This window comes from Mustela nivalis (assembly GCF_964662115.1).
Source record: "Mustela nivalis genome assembly, chromosome: 7".
NCBI classification, from domain to species: Eukaryota; Metazoa; Chordata; class Mammalia; order Carnivora; family Mustelidae; genus Mustela; species Mustela nivalis.
Genome location: NC_139026.1, coordinates 103,676,572 through 103,696,220, shown reverse-complemented (window position 1 = coordinate 103,696,220; position 19,649 = coordinate 103,676,572). Strand labels below are relative to the sequence as shown.

Here is a 19,649-nt window from a genome sequence, read left to right as displayed (position 1 = left end):
TCCCTCCCTGCCTCGCAATGCAGGGAAGTCCAGACGCTGGATGCCCGGGTGGGGTGCGGGAAAACAGGCACGCCTCTGATAGAGTCAGACCTAGGAAGCCGCTCAGACTTTGGAGGCCTTTCTGCTGCTGACCCCACAGCTAGGAGCCACCAGAGTCCAGAATTCTTTTTTTCGAATAGATTGAGAAAGGGTCATGAATTGGAGGTGCAGGGCCGTATTTTCATTGGGTTAAAGTGATTAGAACTCCGGAGTCATAAGTACCCCATGGTTTGAGGAGGGAGCGGGCGACCATTTCAAATGCCTAGAAAAGAATTGGAAGGCGCTACGCTGGTGCGCGCACTTAGCGTCACAAGGCCATTTTAGGAGAGCACAAGAGCCGCCTTAGTTTTCAGCGTTCGTCGCTGCGAATCACTACGTTCTCAAAAACTGAAGGGGGTGTGACCAGCCGTCCCAGCCAATCAGCTTCGAGCTCATTTGCATAAACACCAATCCAATGTTCCCAAACTCTAGAAATGGGTAATATAAATGAGCTCCCTTCCCCCCCATTTTTTCTTTTGAAAGTTGTAACGTCCTCCGTCGCTTATATAGCAATAGGAATTAGAAAAGGCCACTCTGAGCTCACCCTCACCAATAGTGGCGTTCCTGGATACCCCATGTTCTCTCCAGGCTACTTCCTGTAGTGTTACAGCTCTTTTAGAATTTGTCTAGCAGGTTTTCCGGTTTTAACCGGAAGACCCTCCCTATACAGCGTTTATAACAATAGATGTATTTTAGTTCTAGTGGATTCATTTGTTCGATCACTTTCGAATGTTTGGTGGTACGCGTAAGTGGTGCTCTCTTTTCGAAAGCAGTTAGGTGTTTGTGGCGCGCTGCGCTACGCCCACAGGCTTCCTCGGCTTCCGGCTGCAGCTGATGCTGCTTCCCTTCCATCGGTTTTGAGAGCCACTCTGAGAGGCATCTCGTTTCTCCTGAGCATTTCGTTGGTTTCGCTGCACGTGCAGCTTTTGTTACCCTATGGCGTCTGCCTCGGCCCCACCCGTGGCCCTGAGCGCCGAGCAAGCCAAGGGTGAGAAGCATATTCTGGCCACCGCGTGGGCTTCCTGCTGGGGAAGGATGCGGGTGGAGGGGACAGAGCGAAGGGTGTGGTTGCACCGCCGGGAAATGGGGGCACAGGGTTCCACCCTCTCTCCCCCAGGAGGGGTCCTAGAGCGAGGGAATCTGGGTCGAGTTTAGCGGGTTACTCTGGCTTTAGTCCACTAATTTCCTGCCCTCTTCCCTGCGTTCTCGGCCTGGGCCCGCCGGCCGTGCTTCGACTCCTACCCGGGGATGCGTCTGCGGTGCAGTGGTCCTGGCGGAGGTAATCCAGGCGTTCTCGGCCCCGGAGAACGCCGTGCGCATGGACGAGGCTCGGGACAACGCGTGCAACGACATGGGCAAAATGCTGCAATTCGTGCTGCCCGTGGCCACGCAGATTCAGCAGGAGGTTATCAAGGCCTATGGCTTCAGCTGCGACGGGGAAGGTGGGTCGGACGAGGGTTGGCGGTGGCGTGGGTCCGAGAGAGGGCGCTGGATCCCACTGGGTCCCTGAGCCGTCCTCCCTTGCCTCGCCACACGGTGGCAGCCACAATCCGATGAACAGTATTGGCCATAGGAGCCGCGGGTCTGTTCTGAACTTGTGCCAGGTGAAGTCCTAAGTGCTTTTTGTACTTAGCAGTAATTATATTGTTATCCCACTTTAGGACGAGGAAACAGACTCTAGTAGTAAACTAAGTGCTCGAGGTCACAGCAGAGCTGGAGCTGACCCCTCTTCTGATGAGTTCTAGTGGGGTGTCTGCATGGCAGTATGCTTCTGCAACCCCTCCAGGGGATTTTAGCTGTCTCTGTTGGAGGGCTGGCTGGTCAGTTTCCTTGATGAGATCATGGTGTTCCCCAGGGTTGCTGATTGATTCAGCCCGGCTGACCCAAGGCCCTCCTGTGTTCAGGTTATAGACTTGGAGCCTTATGCATGTTCATACCACGGGTTCTTGTGAGTAAATTGCCAGAACGGTTCACCTGATCACGAGAGGCAGGGTGCTTAGGGGTATTTCATTCACTGTTTTGCCTGGTCTAGACCAGGAAATGGTGGATCCAGACTACCCAGGACAGAGGCCTGCTTGTGCCTTGTTTTGTTGACAGCTACCTGACCAGAGGGGTAAGAGCCAGTGACTCATGCTCGAGCTGCCCACCCCCCACGTCTGGGCATACCTGTCCCCTGAGGGCGTGGCTTGATGCTCCACTTCCCCTTGCAGGTGTCCTAAAGTTTGCCCGCTTGGTCAAGTCTTATGAAGCCCAGGATCCTGAGATTGCTAGCTTGTCCGGCAAGCTGAAGGCACTGTTCCTGCCCCCTATGACATTGCCTCCCCACGGTCCTGCTTCTGGTGGCAGTGTGGCTGCCTCCTGAGGGTCGGCCCTCCCACTCGGGGAAGACCTTCATGTTCCAGAGGATAATAAACGTGCCTGTGACTTAGCCTCCGTGTCAGTCTTTTGTGACCCTGACAACCCCCACCTCCTGGCCCCAGGTTCCCTCTGCCATTCTAGGCTGCTTCAGCTCCCTGCCCTGATCCTTCATAAGCTCCTGCTGGGAACGACCCTGCCCAGGGCAAGATGGGAGGAAGGACATGCCCCTCAAAACCTTGGAGGAAAGTGGGGGGTTGTGTGGTGAGCCTGCACAGGTGCCACCTCCTTTGAGGAGAGGGGCCTCCTGGGCTGTTTTGGAAGCCCCTTAGCTTCTGGGAGCTGGGAGGCTCCCCCATTGGTCGGTGCTCCCTTGGCTGGGGTTACTTCCTGGTCTTTGCCCCCACCTCACCCCCCCTCCTTCCAGTGGCTCTGTCAACTCGAGCTCCAGGTGGAGCTCCAGGTGACTCCTCCCCTCCCAGGGGTAGGGGTGAGGACAGGCTGGCCCTGGATGATCCAGTGGGACTGGAGGGAGAGGCCTGCGGCTGTGGGCAGTCTGAGGCCAGCCCCTCCTACCTGTCCCTTCTCCAGGGATCATTAAACCAGGGGCCTGCTGCAGTGGTGTCATTGGCTTGGCAGGCTGCATTGAGGAGGAAGTTGCTGAGCTCCCTCTATTCCTCCTCACCTGTTTGGGCTGCTGTGCACAGCTGCGCCCATACTCGGCCCTACCCCTTGTGGCCCTCTGCCTGTGACTCCCCCGTCCATCTGGGGAGATGCTGTCCCGTGGGTAAGTCCCGCCCCCCCCCCCGGGTGCCACAGTCTCCTATTAGTTTGGGAGAGAGGTGCAGGGTGTATACTCCCCGCTGGCAGGTGTGGGACCATGAGCGTGACCTGCTGCTGGTACCCTGGCCTGGGTTTTCTTCCTGTCCCTGCCTCAAGATGTAAGGAGCTCCAGTCTCATACCCCTCTGCCTCCTCCTCCTTGTCTCTAGCACCTTCCCTGTGACAGACGCATCTTTCTTCTCTCTCCCTTGCTTGTCTCCCTTCACTCTCTGGTCCCCCTGGTCCCCCCGCTTCTGCTGTCTGCTTACCCCAACCCCTGGGTAGCGCACATCACCTGAAACATACCCTGTCTGAAAGGCAAATTGGAGAAAACTCCCCGCTTCCCACGGAATTTCCTGATATCCGGGGTTCGCTCCACTTTCTTTCAGGGTCTCTTCCCTTCCCCCTCCCATGCATCATCCATGCAACAGACGCTATCGCGCATCCCCTATAGACCAGGTGCTTAGTAAGGTGCTGACAATAATTTAGCGAAGAAGACAGACATGGTCCTTGCTCTCAGAAAGCTTCATTCCAGTGGGAGGCATGGACCCTTCATTCCAGTGGACACTTCATTCCAGTGTCCAGACGACACAGAGAGCCCAATAAATAGGACTAATTTCAGATTTTCAGAAGTGTCATGCAGGAAACGAGACAGCTTCAGGTGCCAGCAAGTGTCTGGGGGTGCCAATGGCATTGTTAACTGGAGGGATCCAGGAGGGCTTTCCGGAGGAGGGGACAGGAGCGCCGAGAGCTGGATGATGAGGCAGAGCCAGCCATGTGGTGCCCATGGGCAGAGGCCCTGCTGTGGGCACACGGGACCAAGGACAGGGTGCAAAGAGAAAGCAGGGGAGAGGGAGGCAGAGACCTGAAACGGCATGTGCAGGCAGGATGGTGTGTCCGCGTGTGGGTGTCTGCCCTGGGCCAGGGACACGTGTAGATGGATGTGGATGGTGAGGTGTGTGTAGTGGGCCTGTGTATGCAGATGCGTGTGTACTCATCTGTGTATGACGAGCAGGGTGTGCGTGTGCAGGACCGGAAGCTGATCACGCCTGTGCATGGCCATTGATGAGCTTGTTTATTGGATGTGTACTCTGCACTCTGGTGTTGTATCAGCCTTTGAACTCCCAAAGGGAGGGGCCAGGCTGTGGAACCCTGGGGTGGATCTCCCTATGTAGCTCCTCTTTTTGCCCCTATAGCTCTGGGAGGGAATTCTTGGTCTTTCAGTGGGACTCAAAATCCAAGATGGAAAGGGTAGTCAGGGTTAAGTCATCCAATAGACAGACCAAGCTTCCCAGGTACCAAAAGGAAGAGGGAGGGGAGAATCCATTTCTGGGTGTGTGTGTGTGTGGAGAACTGATGTTTGATATTTGAAAAAGTAATAAAGTAGTCATCATAGGAAATAGAGACTTTAGTTGAGCTTTAACACTCGGCTATTATTTTGCCTTATTTTTTACTGAGGTAATAGCATACATAATGTGCATGAATGCTTACCATGAGGGCTTAACCTGAATTAAACATACGGCCTGATGAACATCAAGTCTCATCCACCTGTGCACACACCACCAGCGTTCCCAGCACCCCAACTGTTTCCTAAAAATTGCCATCTCCCAGGCAATTTCTTTGTTTTCATTAAAAGAAATACATACCCATGCGACAACTTTCAAAAAGGGATATCGGGGAAGGAAGACATCCGCATGGCCAACAGACATGGATGCTCAACATCGCTCATCCTCAGGGAAATGCAAATCAGACCCCCTGAGATAGCACCTCCCGTTTGTCAGGATGGTTAGAATCAGAGAGATGAGAAATAACAAGTGTTGGTGAGGATGTAAAGAAAGGTGCTGGTGGGAATATCAGCTGGCCCAGCCACTGTGGAAACCAGTATGGAGCTTCCTCAGAGAATTACAAGTACAAATACCAGGTGATCCAGAAATTCCGCTACTGGGTATTTACCCGAAGAAAATGGAAACGGTAATTCAAAAAGATATAGTCACCCCTATCTCATTGCAGCATTATTTACAGTAGCCAAGATAAGGAAGCAACCTAAGTGTCCATTGACAGATGAATAAGTAAGGAAGATGTGGGGTACATATACAATGGAATATTACTCAGCTGTAAAAAGAATAAGATCTTGCAATTTTTGACAACAGTGATGGATTGAGGGGTTACTATACGAACAAAAGTCAGAAACAGATCCATAAACACAGAGAATAAACTGATGGTTTGCCAGAGGGGAGGTGGGTGGGAGAGGGGAAAAATGGGTGAAGGCGAGTAGGAGGTAGAGACGTCCGGCTATGGAGTGAATGAACCATGGGAATGAAAGGCATGGTGTAGGGAAGATAGTGGTATTTAAAAAAAAAAATTAAAAAGATTATTTATTTGTCTATTTATTTATATATATATTTATTTATTTATTTGAGAGAGACCAAGAATGAGAGCATGAGCAGGGGGAAGGGGGAGCGGGAGAAGCAGGATCCCCGCTGAGCAGGGAGCCCACTTTGGGGCTCTATCCCAGGACCCTGGGATCATGACCTGAGGTGAAGGCAGATACTTAACTGACTGAGCCACCCAGGCGCCCCTTGCCAGTGGTATTGTAATAATGTTGATGGTGACAGGTGGTAGTTGTGCCATGGTGAGGTGTGGCATACCACATAGACTTGTTGAATCACTATGTTATAACACCTGAAACTAATGTCATGTTGTGTGTCAACTCTACTTCAATTTAAAAAAAGAATAGGGGGGCGCCTGGGTGGCTCAGTGGGTTAAGCTTCTGCCTTCGGTTCAGGTCGTGATCTCAGGGTCCTGGGATCGAGCCCTGCATTGGGCTCTCTGCTTGGCAGAGAGCTTGCTTCCTCCTCTCTGCCTACTTGTGGTTTCTCTCTCTGTCAAATAAATAAAAAGTAAAAAAAGTAAAAAAAAAAAAAAAAAAAGAACAGGTATAGGGATGCCTGGGTGGCTCAGTTGGTTAAGTGTCTGCCTTCACCTCAGGTCATAATCCCAGGGTCCTGGGACCGAGTCCTGAATCGGGCTCCCTGCTCATCGGAGAGCCTGCTTCTCCCTCTCCCTCTGCCACTCCCCATGCTCGTGCTCTCTCTCTCTGACAAATAAGTAAATAAAATCTTAAAAAACAGAAAACATAAAACAGGTATAAGGGAGAAGTAAATGTCACTCCCAGATCTCTCCTCCAGCCACCTGGGGGAGGGATGACATCAATTCGAGCTTTCTGTGTATCCTTGGTCGGGTTGCTTTTCTCTTGTTTTGGTTTGGTAGTGTTTGTGTTTGTATGTGGAATTACACATGGGGAGCATCACAAGCTTCTGGTGTGTAGGGCTCTCAAGGTCAACCAGCCCCGAGAATATGAGCCACAGGCAGGGACCTTAGTCCCTAGCCCCCAGGGGACAGGCCCCTAGTCAGAGTCCTGAGCTCTGGCTGATTCGGAGCAGGCCCCTGGAGGAGAGCCTATGGCTCAGGCACAGGGTGGACAGCACCAAGGGGGCTGGCGGCTCTACTCCCTGCCTGCTTCCCTAGAGCTGCATCCTCTCGAGTTCTGCTCCTTGGCTCCACTGCCTGGCTAGGGCACGGTGTGACAAAGACTTGGGACAAGAAGTAGAAAAGGTGTGAGTCTGACAGCTGTGCGGGGGTCATTTTGTCCGTCCCTCTGTCCCAGCGGCTCCTCCAGATATCTGTGTCGTGGGAGGTGAGAGCACCTTTGTATGGTTTGTAAGCACCTACTTGGCCTTGGCTGTTAGAAAGTCTCCCCTTGGGGCGCCTGGGTGGCTTAGTGGGTTAAAGCCTCTGCCTTTAGCTCAGGTCATGATCCCAGGGTCCTGGGATCGAGCCCTGCATTGGGCTCTCTGCTCGGCGGGGAGCCTGCTTCCCCCCCTCTCTCTGCCTGCCTCTCTACTTGTAATCTCTGTCAAATAAATAAATAAAATCTTGAAAGAAAGAAAGAAAGAAAGAAAGAAAGAAAGAAAGAAAGAAAGAAAGAAAGAAAGAAAGTCTCCCCTTCCCTGCAACCCCCAGTGGCCCTGAGCTCCCAGCCTCCGTTTTTGGAAGCCCCCAGGGCCAGCACACAGTAGCTAAAGTCACCGGCTTTGCGAACCAGTGTGTGGGTGACATCCCAGCGCTGCCACGTACCGAATGGCCAACCCTGGGCAAGTTCCCTACATTTTCTGAGCATCAGGTTCCTTGTCTGTAGAAGGGAGAGAGAGAGGCACCAGCTTCGCAGAGCTCTTATGAGGAATAAATCGGCTAAGGCATGTCAGTGACATCATAGCACAGTGCCTGGCATGGAGTGAGACTCCATGAAATGAGACTTGTCACTGTCACTGTCATCGTGAGTGTGGAGTGTGGACCAGGGTGGGGGAAGAAGAGATGGCGTGTGACCGTGTGGGTTCACATTTATGAAGCACGGCCTTCGCCAGTAGGGCGCAAGGCACATTTGTGTCCGTATTCCGGGTGTCGTCACGCTTGGGAGTGCTATGCTCCCGAATCCGATGGCAGATGTGTGGGAAGTGGGCCCCATCCCCACCCCCCACTGCCACCCTGCTTTGCAGTCTCTTCTGCTCTGCTCTAAAACGAGAAGTACAGTGAGTTCCCCAAGGGGTCGGCCGCGCCCCTTCCTGTCCCCGCCCTGCTGGCTGCCCCCGGGCTGTGGAGTGGCAGCCCCAGCACCAGGACAGGAGGCCAGGGCTGTGAGGTGGCCTGGGCGCTCCAAGCCAAGCCGCACTGAGCCATTAGCCAAGCCCCAGAGTGTTCGGCCTGCCGGGACTGCCCTGTTCACCTCACTCCCCTGTACCCCCAGGATGGTGAGGTAAGGTCCTGGGACCCATGGGACGGGACACAGGAGGCAGGGGCATCCTGCGGCCAGAAGGGCCATCTCTTCACTGCTCCCCGGGGGGCCTGCAGGTGGTTTCACCGAGACCTCAGCGGGCTGGACGCCGAGACCCTGCTGAAGGGCCGTGGGGTCCACGGGAGCTTCCTGGCTCGGCCTAGTCGCAAGAACCAGGGGGACTTCTCCCTCTCTGTCAGGTAAGGGCCCTCCATGCCAGCCTGGGCAAGTGTTTCGGCACCTCATTCCTGGTTCCCTTGTGGCAGTGCCTGCTCCCCTGGGCCCCCACTCTAGCACTGATGTGTCCCCCACCACTGTGTCTGTCTGTGCCCATCCCTTCCCTCTGTGTGTGTGTGTGTGTGTGTGTGCGCGCGTGTGCCCCAGCCCATCGCCCCTATGTCCCCACCTCTACTCTTGCACCTACTGGCCTTACCACCCGGTGCTCCGCAGGGTGGGGGATCAGGTGACCCATATTCGGATCCAGAACTCGGGCGATTTCTATGATTTGTATGGAGGGGAGAAGTTCGCGACGCTGACAGAGCTCGTGGAGTACTACACCCAGCAGCAGGGCGTCCTGCAGGACCGAGACGGCACCATCATCCACCTCAAGTACCCGCTGAACTGCTCCGACCCTACCAGCGAGAGGTGAGGGACTTGCTGGCCCACTCCCACTGCTAGGGCCGCCCCACTGCTTTCCCAGAGCTCTGCAGGCCCCTTTCTTCCACGTGATCCCAGGCCCGTGTCTCAGGGGACGGACCTGCCACCCCTTTCCCTCAACCCCCCGAGAAAGCAGGGGCCATGGCCTTGCCCTTCTTCAGGGTCCCAGTTGGCTGGTGTCCCAGGCCCTCCTGGGGATGCAGAGGCCTAGTGGCTGCATCTGGTAGTAGGCCAGCTCTGTTGTTAGAAAGCTCTTCTTCCTTCCTTGGAGCTGAATCTGCACAGGAGGACATTTAATGTCTTGTCTGAGCAGCATGATGATGATGGGTCTGCTTGTGGGGGCTCCATGGGGCTTGACCAGTCCCTTGACCAGAACACGGAGCAGTGGAAAACTGTGTGACAGGTTTGCGCGTGCAAGAGGCCTGGTACCTGGGCACCGGGTAATACTGAAGGCGTTGCCCTCCTCCCTCCTGTCCCTCTCCAAAGACGTGGTCCCCGGGACTTGGCAGGCTGCAGCACGTATGGTCTCCCTATAGCATGGGTGGGGGTGGGGGACCCGGACCCTTGGGATCACATGGTGGCTTCTTTTAGCGGCTGTGTCCCAAAGACAGCTCCATCAAAGTGAAGGGCAGCCGAATAATTCCAGGGCCATTGTTTTTCACCTTCCTGGGGCCAAGGCAACTTGCCTTATTCTGTATGTGTGTGTTGATTGTTGTCATGATTGTGACCCTGGGCTCTGCCAGGTTTCAGTCTATCTGAGAGGCACGCCGCTCAACCCACATCTTTATTCCAGTCACTGGTTAAAAGTTGGAACTGGGTGAGGCTGAGGTAAGGGCCTCGTGGCCACTGGACGCCACTCTCCAAGCCAGCTTAAAGCCATGGATCCATTCCCTTTGGAGCCACCTCTTTGAGGAGTGAGGCCCAAGCATGGGTGACTTTGTTCATGGTGGCCCTTCTTGGTCCTTGCTTGGTATCCTCTCCCTCTGGCCCTTTTCCTCTGCTCGGCCTGCCACACTCATGGGAGTTTGCCGCCCAGGCCCTCTTAAACTCTTCGCGTCCTCTCTTCCTCTTTGCCCAAAGTCAGCATCTGCCCTGCTACAGGGTGGGTTGATGGAGGCCCTAGAGGAGGAGCAGGAATGGATGGAGCTGAAGAGGGAAGGAGAAGCTGGGCAGACCCCCCACCGCCCAGGGGGAGCCTGAGGCCCAGAGAAGCAGGAGAAGGACAGAGCTGGTGGCTGCGGGAGAGGGAAGGACTGAGGTAGCGGCGAAGGCTTAGCTGACTCTAAGAGGCCCTTTTGGTTCCCCAGGCCAGGATGCCAGGGTGCCCGGCTCACCCCTGACCCTGGGATTTTGTGTGGGAGGCTTTCTCCATACCTCCCTTTGTGTTCCTTGCCCGAGTCGCTGCCCCTCCTCCTCAGAGGGAATTTGCATTTGTCTTGCCAATGGCTAGCTCTCTGCTTGTGGTCAGCCTGATATTTGCATGGAAACTTCCTCATCCTGGCCCAGGGAGACCAGGGTCAGCCCCCTCCCCATTGCGGGGTGGGGGTGGGGGGAGCTCTGGTCTTCCCTGAGTGGTGGGATGGGGTGACCTCCCCTACCCGCCAGGTGCTGCTTCTGGACAGGGCAAGAGTGAGCTGGGGCCAGACAGACTGGCCCCTCTCACCTCCCCCCATCCCTGCGGTTGGAAAATGCCCCCTCCCCTGGTCCCTGGGTTGAGGAAACCTCACACCCTCACTTCTCACTCTCTCCCCAGAAGGAGTTTTGTGTTTTTTCCATCACGTGGTTTCCTGTGGGGCTGGGCATTGTGGGGCTACAGTTTCCTCCTGGGAAGGGGGTGTGCTTCGGGGAAAGGTCCTAGTTCTGCTTTCTGCCCTTCTGAGCCCCTCCGAGCCCCAGCCTCATCTCCATCTCTGGGCTACCCCAGAGACCCCCCCCCCACTGTTTCCCACCCCCCCACCCCCAGGGTTGTCTGTCTTCCTTGGTACCCAGGGGGAGTTGTCCCCATTGTGACTCCCTCGTGACTCCCATCTCCATTGCTCTTTGTGGTTTGGCCTCTGTATTTCTCTTGGTCTCCCTCCTCTTTTCCTAGTGCAGTCCTGACTTTTCTGAGACCCTTCCTTGGTTTCTCCCCTACAGTTCTTCTGGGTATAGCCTGCCTTTCTGCCTCTGTCTTATGCTCTCAGAGGCAGGCCTGGTTAGAACTCCCAAGGCTTCCCTATCAGCTCAGGGCCTTGGGCCAGTGTGATCAATAAGCTTCAGGTTCCTCATCTGTACAATGGGATGGTACCTACCTCTCAGCATTTTCGTGAGAGCAATGGACCTAAACACCGTGGTGGATCTGAGGGGCACCTGGCTGGCTCATTTGGAGGAGCATGCCACTCTTGATCTCGGGGTTGTAAGTTTGAGCCCCACGGTGGGTGCAGAGATGACTTTAAAAAGATATATATATATATATATATATATTTTTTTTTTTTTAAAGATTTTATTTATTTATTTGACAGACAGAGATTACAAGTAGGCAGAGAGGCAGGCAGAGAGAGGAGGAAGCAGGCTCTCTGGAGCCCGATGTGGGGCTCGATCCCAGGACCCTGGGATCATGACCTGAGCCGAAGGCAGAGGCTTTAACCCACTGAGCCAGCCAGGTGCCCCTAAAAAGATATTTAAAAAAAAATATCGTGGTGGATTTTTTTTTTTTAAAGATTTTATTTATTTATTTGACAGAGAGAGATCACAAGTAGGCAGAGAGTCAGGCATAGAGAGAGAGAGAGGAGGAAGCAGGCTCCCTGCTGAGCAGAGAGCCCGATGCAGGACTTGATCCCAGGACCCTGAGATCATGACCTGAGCCGAAGGCAGCAGCTTAACCCACTGAGCCACCCAGGCGCCCCAATCGTGGTGGATTTGAAAGCATCTAGCACAGTGCCTGGCCCTGTCCCTCTCTGTGAACATCTCTGCTCAGCGTCTGCCCCTGGGCTTAGATGTCCCTTCCCCTATGTTGCCTTCTCTAGGTGGTACCATGGTCACATGTCTGGGGGGCAGGCAGAGGCACTGCTGCAGGCCAAGGGGGAGCCCTGGACATTTCTTGTGCGTGAGAGTCTCAGCCAGCCTGGAGATTTTGTGCTATCCGTGCTCAGCGACCAGCCCAAGGCTGGCCCAGGCTCCCCACTCAGAGTCACTCATATCAAGGTCATGTGTGAGGTAAGGCAGCCAAGCATTTGATAGGGCCTCCTGCCAGGGCTCCTGTCTATACCCCAAAGCAGGGGTGGTGGCGTGGGTCAGCCTGGGCTTCAGTCCAAGGCTGGGGTCCAGGGAGGGAGACTCAGATCGTGCGGAATGGCCTGACTTGGCATCCCTCAGGGTGGACGGTACACTGTGGGTGGTTCAGAGACCTTCGACAGTCTCACAGACCTGGTGGAGCATTTCAAGAAGACAGGGATCGAGGAGGCCTCGGGGGCCTTTGTCTACCTGCGGCAGGTAAGAGGGGCGGGCCTGGATGTCTCCTTCCCCTTCCTGAGTGATCCCGCAGACCCAGAAGCCTTTGGGATCTCGAGTTGCTGACTTCTTGCCCCCTCCCTGCCCAGCCATACTATGCCACTCGGGTGAATGCCGCAGACATTGAGAATCGGGTCCTGGAACTCAACAAGAAGCAGGAGTCGGAGGACACAGCCAAAGCTGGCTTCTGGGAAGAGTTTGAGGTGCATGGTGGGGCCATCAGAGTGACTGGTGTGGGGTCCAGACCCCATCCCTTCTCTCCCCACCCCTTACCCTGGTCTGGCCCACCTTCCCTCTGGGCGTGGATGACCCTCCAGGGGCCAGCACTTTACTTCTTCCTCTCACCCCTCAGAGTCTGCAGAAGCAGGAGGTAAAGAACTTGCACCAGCGGCTGGAAGGTCAGAGGCCAGAGAACAAGAGCAAGAACCGTTATAAGAACATTCTCCCGTGTGAGTACCCTAACCCCGGGGCAGCCTCCATCCCTCCCCCTTCCCAGGCAGTGTCACTCAGGAGACTCCCCTTCCCTGAGCCAACCTCCCCTCATCTCATACCGTCTCTATCCCCAGCTCGAGGAGGGTCCACCTCCTCACCCAGCCTCCCCTCCTCCAGAAAGCCTCTGCCCCACGCAGTGGAGCCTCCCCACACCCCACGTCCACCATCCTCCTTCCTCTGAAACCTTCCTCCCTGCCCCCCAACTCCCCAGCTGCCCACAGTGCTCTGACAGCCTCCTGGCCTCAGAGACAAGACTGGCCTGTGAGCTTAGGAAGGGTCTGCCCCAGAGGCTGGTGAGTGCCTGGCTGACCCAGGCCCATCTCGTTTCCTCCCCGCCCACTCCCAGTTGACCACAGCCGAGTGATCCTGCAGGGACGTGACAGTAACATCCCTGGGTCCGACTACATCAATGCCAACTATGTCAAGGTTGGTGGTACCTGCTCGTCGAGGGAGGAGAGCCTGGGCCCTGGGGATTCCCCATTCATAGGGGCACTGGATCCAGAGTCATGTAGGCACAGCCGACACGTTAGGTGGTGAGGGCGGGGGGGATGCGGGGGCCCACAGGCCTGGGGTGCAGCTCTCTACACTTGCTTCCAGAACCAGCTGCTAGGCCCCGACGAGAACACTAAGACCTACATTGCCAGCCAGGGCTGCCTGGAGGCCACGGTCAATGACTTCTGGCAGATGGTATGGCAGGAGAACACTCGCGTCATCGTCATGACCACGCGAGAGGTGGAGAAGGGCCGGGTAAGGCCGAGTCCCGTGTGCCCCTGACCCCCACAGCCCTCCTTCCCGGGGTGTAACACCCATCACCATGAAATCAAAGAGAATCCAAGTGCCAGGGCAGAAGGGAACCTCAGAGGGCAAGGTCCAGCCCTTGTTGGGAAACTGAGGCATAGAGACCATTTTGGGTACACACTGTCTCCCAGATCCCTGCTTCCAACCTGGGGCTCTCCTGACCACCAGACCCAGGTTTTATTTTTCCAATTATTTTTTAAAAGATTTTATTTAGGGGCACCTGGGCAGCTCAGTCAGTTAAGCATCTGCCTTTGGCTCAGGTCATGATGCTGGGGTCCTAGGATCAGCCCTGCATCTACCTCCCTGCTCAGGGGTGAGCCTGTTTCTCCCTCCCCCTCTGCTCTTCCCCTTCTCGCGCTCATGCTCTCTCTCTCTCTCTTTCTCTCTCTCAAATGAATAAATAAAACCTTAAAAAATTGTTTTAGAGATTTTATTTATTTGACACAGAGAGAAAGCATGTGAGTGGGGTCAGGGGGAGGGGCAGAGGGAAGAGCAGACTCACCGCTCAGCTCCAAACCTGATGCAATGCCGGGCTGGATCCCAGGATCCTGAGATCATGACCCGAGCCAAAGTCAAATGCTCAACAGACTGAGCTGCCCAGGCACCTTCAGACCCAGGTTTTAAATGGGCTTTCTTTTTTAAAGTGTCTCAAGCAACATGCCCCTTCCCACCTGTCCCCATCCTAGCAACAGCCCTCCTGTCCTCTCTGCCTCCTAAGTCTCTGGAGTCTGCCCCTCATCCTCACCCCGCTGCCCAGCCTGGACTCCCTCCCTATAGGCTGCCCCCATTGACAGCACGTCTCCCCTGGAGTCAGAGGGGTCCCCCTCAGAGCACACACCTATGTCAGGTTGTGCCTTCTCTGAGAATCTTCCTGTGGCTCCCAGTTGTCTTCAGGATCCAGTCCCACTCTAAGAGCAGGCCTTCCAGGCCTGGTGGCTTCCCTGCAACCACCTGCCTCAGGTTCCCACGCCTTCGCAAGAGCGCACTTTCTGCTAGGAAAGGACTTCCTCTCTCTGCACTATCTCTGCCTAACAGACTCCTTGTTTTTGAACCCCAGGCTCAAACGCTCCCTCCTCTGTGAAGCCACCTCTGATTTCCACCATAATCTAGAGGGAGAATTAGTCTCTCCCTTTCTGCCGTGCTCCCCAGGGGGTCTGTTTCCCCTCTTCACCTGTCTCTCTGTGGATGGTGGAGGCCCAGGGGCATAAGCTGCTTCTTCCTCTTTGTTGTGGGCTGGGCTGCACCAGCCCGTGTTTACTGAGAGAACTGTAGGGTCAAGGGCTTTGTCAGGTCTCACCACCTGTTAGTGACTAAGCCAGGACCGGATCCACCTCGGATTCCAGGCCAGTTCATCCATTCATCCAGCTGATTGGGCCAGCACTGGGGACACAGGACCTTGAAAAGGGCCTGGAACAGGCCCCTGAACATCCTCACCTCCACTCTCCCTTTGCAGAACAAGTGTGTCCCATACTGGCCAGAGGTGGGCACACAGCGTGTCTACGGACCCTACGTGGTCACCAACTGCAGGGAACACGACACAGCGGAGTACAAGCTCCGGACCTTACATGTCTCCCCGCTGGAGAATGTGAGTGTCTTTCAGCCCCATCTTGCTCCCTGCTCCCCAGGACCCCCTCCTTGGATCTGCTCTTGCCCGCTGGGGTGGGGGATGGGGCGACATGTGGGAACAGAGGGCACTGGCCCCATGCGCTCTGCCCAGGGGGACCTGGTTCGAGAGATCTGGCACTACCAGTACCTGAGCTGGCCTGACCATGGGGTCCCCAGTGAGCCTGGGGGTGTCCTCAGCTTCCTGGACCAGATCAACCAGCGGCAGGAAAGTCTGCCTCACGCAGGACCCATCATTGTACACTGCAGGTGAGAATAATGAGGTTAGCAGTAGTAATCAAAAGAGTCGCTGGCTGGGAAATACTGGGGACTGAGGGCCATGTGCTCTGGTAAACGATCATTTCCCGTTCACGCACTCAGTGCTCTGCCTGATCCCAGCCGCCTCCGGGCTTCTGGATGGCTCCAGATCCAAGGCAGAAACTTAGCTTGTAGCAACCTTGCTGATGGAGCCTCTGCCTGGGGTGGGGAGCGGGTGGCTTCTGTAGAGACTTAACTGCATGGGCCACCTCCCGCAACCTTCCGGAATACAGATGAGCAAACACCCCGGCGACTTGCCAGCCAGCCTGTGGGAGAGTCTGCGCGGGTGCTCACAACAGACCTAGGTCCCGGTGGCTCCCGCTTTCTCACACGGGCTTACTCAGCCTGTATTTCTTCTTGGCCCTGGCACCTTCCATCTGGGGTCAGTGTGGCTCCTTACGTTTTCTTTCTCCGAATCTGTAGCCCTGAGGGTGCTTAGCCTTCTTCTCTCTTTCTGCCTTCCCAGCTAGGGAGTCTAGCTCGGCCTCCAGGGTGGTGCAGGGATGGGAGATGTTTTCCTAGAGGGGCAGCTGCATTACTAGCTCCATCAAGTTCTTGATCAGGAGCCCTTGTTCCTGCTAGGTGGTGGGGGTGGCCATCACGGAAGAGTGGGGGGCCCCCTCAGTTCTGAGGGTTAGAGTCCTGGAGATGGGCCTACCCAGCTGGCCTGGTCTGGGTCGATGGGACCCTGCGGGTGCAGGTTCCTGGACAGAGACCAGTAGGTTTAAACTCCTGCTGTTCTGCTCACTGGCTGTGTGATCGCAGACAAATTACTTCACTTCTCTGACCCTCAGATTCCTCATCTGTAAATTCAGGATCTCCTATGCTTGCTGTGAGGATTCACTGAAACCCTGTCCCTGTGTCTGGAATGCAGTAATCTCTCCAGAAATGGGAGCTATTGATGGTTTAATAACACATCCAGGCCTGGAATGGGGAAACAGGAGCCTGTTTCATGTACTTCCCTTCCCACTCCCTCCAGTGACCCCAGGCTGAGGGCCTCACGCATCTTCCTTCTTCCCACCAGTGACTTTAGTCCTAGGGCAGGGCTGGGTGAGCTGAATCTGGGGGTGCCCCCTGCCTGTCATCTAAGAGACTCTGCTCTGCAGGCAGGGGTAGGCCCATCATTAAGAAGGACCCTCCTTCTACTCCCCTACTACTTCTTGAAATCCCCATGGCCTTTATTTAGATGTTACAGGAAGGAAGTGGGTAAGGGGGGGTTATTTTTGACAATCTGGGTTTGAAATTAGTGCGACTCAGGCCACGAGCCTGGCAGCTCTGCCAAGAGGCAGAACTGGGGTCTCTGAGGGATCCTGAGGTTCCTGGGACCTGTTTGCCCCAGGATGTGGCAGAGGGTGAGGAAAGAAGGGAGACCTCATGCCTCACAGTGCCTCCACACCTCCCCATCTCCTATCCCCAGCCCCCTTTGTGCCCTACTGCCTAGAAGGCTGCCCTTTCCCTGTCCTCAGGGTCTGAAGAAACAAAACCCTCTTAAAAGCTCTAAATAAAACTTTTGAATGGTGGGGAGGGGGGGTTGACAGGGAAGGCCCCATTCAGGCCAAGGGTTTAGGAGCAAGCTGGGGGAGGCCCAGAGTGCCTGGCGGGCAGGCAGGATGCTGGTGGGGCTTGGGGGGGTCCTAGATCTTCCAGAGTAGGGAGTAGCCCCCAGCCAGCAATGAGGAAGTGAAGCAGGAAGTAGGGGAGTGAGGTGCTGGGAAGAAAGAAAGGGGGAGCAGCATGGGGGGGAGGGGGTGGGATCCAGCCTGGGGGCACTGGAGAGCCAGGCCCGCCTACAGATCCCTGGGCTGAAGCGCTGAGCACAGGTGCACAAGCTGGCTAACTTCTACCTCTGGCTAGCGTGCCCGGTGACCCTGGACATGTCACCTCCTCTCGCTGGAGCCTCCGTTTCTGCCAGAGCTGAATGCTGGGGCTCCCCTTTCCCATGGAGGCATGGCCTGGGCCTCTGATGGTGCCCCCTTCCCTCCCCAGCGCAGGCATTGGCCGCACGGGCACCATCATTGTCATCGACATGCTCATGGAGAGCATCTCCACCAAGGGTGAGGGTGACTTGTGGGGATGCAGGTGGGGGAGGGGGCTGGGTGAGCAGCCCCTCGGTGTCCACCCCTTTCTGGGCCTGGGGTCCAACTGCCACGCCTGCCCAGGGTTGGACTGTGACATTGACATCCAGAAGACCATCCAGATGGTGCGGGCTCAGCGCTCGGGCATGGTGCAGACGGAGGCACAGTACAAGTTCATCTATGTGGCCATCGCCCAGTTCATTGAAACTACCAAGAAGAAGCTGGAGGTCATGCAGGTGGGTGCAGAGCAGGGCCTGGTAGGGCGCTGGGGGGTTGTGGGTCTCGCCATATGCTGCTGGGACCACGGCCCTTCCACCTCACCTCTGCCCACAGTCCCAGAAGGGCCGGGAGTCAGAGTACGGGAACATCACCTACCCCCCAGCCATGAAGAATGCCCATGCCAAGGCCTCCCGCACCTCCTCCAAGTGAGTGACCCCTGCCTGCCACCTCCCTGCAGCTGCCCGTCCCTCCTCCCTGCCTGGCCTTCCACAGGGGCTGCTGTTAGGGAGGCCTGGGTTCAAGTTCCAGCTTGGCTCTTACTACCTGTATGAGCAAGTGTTTTCCCGAGTGCCCCCTCTGTGGGGCCTGTGCTGGGCACCGGTGGTGTTACTAATGTGGGAGATGCAGCCGCTCCCTGCAGGGTCTAGTGAAAGGACTGTGACCCGCTCTCCTCTTTCAGTTTGTTCATCTGTGAAATGGGGGGAGACAGGGGGTTGCTGGTGCTGGGGCACCGGCCCTGTCTCCTGACCTGTGCCAACTGCCCTCACACACTTGCCCACCACACCTGCAGACACAAGGAGGACGTATATGAGAACTTGCATAGTAAGAACAAGAAGGAGGAGAAGGTGAAGAAGCAGCGGTCGGCAGACAAGGAGAAGAGCAAGGGTTCCCTTAAGAGGAAGTGAGCCAGGGTACGCTCCCCACCACCACTCCCTCCCCGCCCCACTCCCCCAACCCCCAACCTTTGGGCTCCTGCCTGCCCTGCTCCCAGTGTTCCCTGGATCCAGTGCTTTCCCCTGGTGGGATGGGGTGGCAACTACCTCACCCTGCTTTTCCCAGCCTTTCCAGACCCTTCTTGTACCCCTTCTGGGTTCCAGGAACCCTCTTACTCCCTTCTCCCTGCAGTCTCAGGCCTGATCCCTGCAGAGGCCTCCAAGGACCAAGCCACAGCCGGAACCTAGGAGCCCGCCCCCATTCTATTGTAATTTAAATGGATGCGTCCCTACTTCCCTCTTGCTGACGTGTATATAGCCCAGCAAGGCCTCAGGCGGTGCTGGGACCCTTTACTCTTGTAAATAAAGCCCTTAGGATTACTGTGTGTGGGGGTCTCTAATTCTGAATGCTTGGATGGGAGGGGCTCAGAAGGGGACAGAGAGGGAGGTGAGCAGGGAGCCCTGTGTGTGTGTGTGTATTTTCACATTAAAGCTCAGCCTTCACAGTCAGATCCTGTTCTGGACACTGCTTAACATAGGAGTGTGGCCAAGGGCCGGGCTCCTCAGTCTCTCCTTCAACGTGGAGACTGATCAAAAGTACAGTGCAGGGGCACGTGGGTGGCTCAGTGGGTTAAAGCCTCTGCCTTCTGCTCAGGTCATGATCTCAGGGTCTTGGGATTGAGCCCCGCATCAGGCTCTCTGCTCAGCAGGGAGCCTGCTTCCTCCTCTCTCTGACTGCCTCTCTGCCTACTTGTAATCTCTGTCTGTCAAATAAATAAATAAAATCTTATAAAAAAAAAAGGTACAGTGCAGGAAATACAGTCAATGGTGTGGTAATAGTTGTGTGTCGTAATAGTTGTGTGGTGACAGGTGGTGGCTGCACCTGTTAGGAGCATAGCCTGCTGCCCCAACTTGTGGGGATCACTATGTTGTACACCCAAAACTGATGTAATATTGTGCCAACCGTACTTCCATTTTATTTTATTTATTTTTTATTTTATTTTTTTAAAGATTTATTTATTTGACAGACAGAGATCACAAGTAGGCAGTGAGGCAGGCAGAGAGAGAGGAGAAAGCAGGCTCCCTGCTGGGCAGAGAGCCCGATGCGGGGCTCAATCCCAGGACCCCGAGACCATGACCTGAGCCGAAGGCAGAGGCTTAACCCACTGAGCCACCCAGGCGCCCCTATTTTTTTTTTTAA

General features: G+C 55.5%; 2 protein-coding genes across 2 annotated transcripts; both read left to right on the top strand.

Annotated features, from left to right (window-relative positions):
- Positions 1–551: 551 nt before the first annotated feature.
- On the top strand, positions 552–2,506 carry LOC309870440 (protein C10). The gene is made up of 3 exons (XM_082742611.1): positions 552–1,066; positions 1,344–1,520; positions 2,289–2,506. The coding sequence occupies exons 1-3, from the start codon at positions 1,015–1,017 to the stop codon at positions 2,438–2,440; spliced, it is 381 nt and encodes a 126-aa protein (XP_082598737.1). The 5' UTR covers positions 552–1,014; the 3' UTR covers positions 2,441–2,506.
- A 613-nt stretch (positions 2,507–3,119) lies between these two features.
- On the top strand, positions 3,120–18,834 carry PTPN6 (protein tyrosine phosphatase non-receptor type 6). Its single transcript, XM_082742594.1, has 17 exons — positions 3,120–3,220; positions 7,811–8,067; positions 8,163–8,285; positions 8,536–8,730; positions 11,748–11,937; positions 12,097–12,213; positions 12,321–12,434; positions 12,584–12,680; positions 13,070–13,149; positions 13,321–13,470; positions 14,975–15,106; positions 15,239–15,393; positions 17,428–17,495; positions 17,601–17,752; positions 17,850–17,941; positions 18,307–18,427; positions 18,642–18,834. Exons 2-16 carry the CDS (start codon positions 8,060–8,062, stop codon positions 18,419–18,421), a joined length of 1,788 nt encoding a protein of 595 aa, XP_082598720.1. The 5' UTR covers positions 3,120–3,220; positions 7,811–8,059; the 3' UTR covers positions 18,422–18,427; positions 18,642–18,834.
- The last annotated feature ends 815 nt before the right edge of the window (positions 18,835–19,649 follow it).

Excerpts from the sequence above, each read along its gene's own strand:
- PTPN6 (XM_082742594.1), top strand. Across the intron at positions 12,214-12,320 it reads CCTTTGTCTACCTGCGGCAG|CCATACTATGCCACTCGGGT; the intron begins GTAAGAGGGGCG and ends CTCCCTGCCCAG. Across the intron at positions 13,150-13,320 it reads TCAATGCCAACTATGTCAAG|AACCAGCTGCTAGGCCCCGA; the intron begins GTTGGTGGTACC and ends ACTTGCTTCCAG.
- LOC309870440 (XM_082742611.1), top strand. The coding sequence starts at position 1,015 with ATGGCGTCTGCCTCGGCCCCACCCGTGGCCCTGAGCGCCGAGCAAGCC. Across the intron at positions 1,067-1,343 it reads GAGCGCCGAGCAAGCCAAGG|TGGTCCTGGCGGAGGTAATC; the intron begins GTGAGAAGCATA and ends TCTGCGGTGCAG. Across the intron at positions 1,521-2,288 it reads CTTCAGCTGCGACGGGGAAG|GTGTCCTAAAGTTTGCCCGC; the intron begins GTGGGTCGGACG and ends TTCCCCTTGCAG.